The sequence below is a fragment of the Sceloporus undulatus genome, chromosome 3, assembly GCF_019175285.1.
Source record: "Sceloporus undulatus isolate JIND9_A2432 ecotype Alabama chromosome 3, SceUnd_v1.1, whole genome shotgun sequence".
In the NCBI taxonomy this organism is placed as follows: Eukaryota; Metazoa; Chordata; class Lepidosauria; order Squamata; family Phrynosomatidae; genus Sceloporus; species Sceloporus undulatus.
The window spans coordinates 18,576,368-18,577,771 of record NC_056524.1 but is presented as its reverse complement, the minus strand read 5'-3'; the positions used below and the strand labels follow the sequence as shown (position 1 = coordinate 18,577,771).

Genomic DNA, 1,404 nt, shown 5'->3' with positions numbered 1-1,404 from the left:
TGACACAAACACCCAACCAATTCGGACGCGCCTCCACAGGACCCCGCCCCTCCTTTGCGTCAGCACGCGCTTGCCTGCGTCACAAGCGCCAGGGGGGAATGATTAACAGGGGAAGCAGCCAATGGGAAAGGGAGCATGTAAAAGACAATCTCAACCGCGATCCAATCAAAACACCAGTGAGGTTATAACGGAGGGGAGGCAAAGGGGAGGGGGACGTTTCTCTCTGTCTCTGCCCGCGTAGCCACAGAAAGGGCTCAGAGTCGGGTTGGGTGACACGTGAGCGCGCTTGCGTCAGAAGCGTCAGGGAGGAAAATGATTGACAGGGAGAGCAGCCAATGGGAAAGGCGGAACGAATTAGGGTCTTAACCATGATCCAATCAAAAGGCCGGCGAGGTTATGACGCCACTCGGCGGAGTGGAGGCAAAGGGAGGGCGACATTTGTCCCCCCTTCTCTCTTGCGCAGCCGCAGAAGGGCTCGGTGACACGTGACGCGAAAGGGCGTGGCCGCGAGGGAGTCCCTCCCAAGGCGACGATTGGACGTTGGGTCGGAAGGAGCCGGGCGCTGATTGGTTGAGACGGCTGGTGCTCCGGGTGGCACGTGACGCGGAAGGGCGGTGCCTTAAGGGAGTTCCTCCCAAAGCGGCTATTGGACGCTGGGTCGGAAGGAGCGGGGCGCTGATTGGCCGAGGCGGCTGGCGCTCCGTTCATTCGCGCTCTGGGCCTGGCTGTTTGTGTGAGGAGAAAGAATCGCGGGGGGGACTCGAAGCGGAAAGGGCCTAACGGTCAGGCGGCGGCGGCTCTCTCTCTCTGAGGGGCCTTTCGTCCTGCGGCGCTTCCTCGCTGCTGAGGCGGATGGCGACGGCGGGGGCGGCAACATCCGGGAACCCCGGGGCGGCGGCGGCGACGACGGCGGCGGCGGCGGTTGTGGGCTCGGTGGCGGCGCCCGCGCTGTACGCGTGCACCAAGTGCAACCAGCGCTACCCTTTCGAGGAGCTCTCCCAAGGACAGCAGCTCTGCAAGGTGCCCCTCGGCTCCGCTGTGGGGCTTCGGAGGGCAGAGGCCGGGAGGTTGTGGCGGTGGCTGCGGACTGCGGTGCGCGAGGGGAGGAATAACACCACGAAGCAGCCGTGTGAGGGAGAGGGAGAAAGGCAACGCAGAGCAGCCAGGTTGTCTTCGTGAAGGGTTTAGGCCACGGGTCGAGAAAGGAAAACACAACATAAACATCCGGGTTGTGTTTGTTGTGGAGGTTGGTCGGTGTGTGAGAGAGAAGAAGGAAAACACGACACAAAACAAGTTGTGTTGCTGTTGTTCAGTGGGGGGGGGGGGATTTAGGGCGCCAGAACCTGAGGAAGGAGAGCACGAAAGAGCCGGGTTGTTTGTGGAAGTTGGCCAGTGTGTGTGTGA

General features: G+C 62.0%; 1 protein-coding gene across 5 annotated transcripts in view; it reads left to right on the top strand.

The window, feature by feature from the left end:
- Positions 1–593: 593 nt before the first annotated feature.
- FAM76B (family with sequence similarity 76 member B) overlaps positions 594–1,404 on the top strand; it is an 18,395-nt gene continuing 17,584 nt past the window's right edge. For 2 of the 5 annotated variants that reach the window (XR_006102817.1, XM_042457042.1), the window contains exon 1: positions 601–1,020. Coding sequence is in view for 4 of the 5 variants with exons in the window: in XM_042457042.1 (XP_042312976.1) it covers positions 853–1,020 (168 nt within the window). In the remaining variant the exon portion in view is untranslated. Of the gene's footprint in view, positions 1,021–1,404 lie in introns of all 5 variants that reach the window. The other 3 variants (XM_042457045.1, XM_042457043.1, XM_042457044.1) reach the window with 3 other exon arrangements.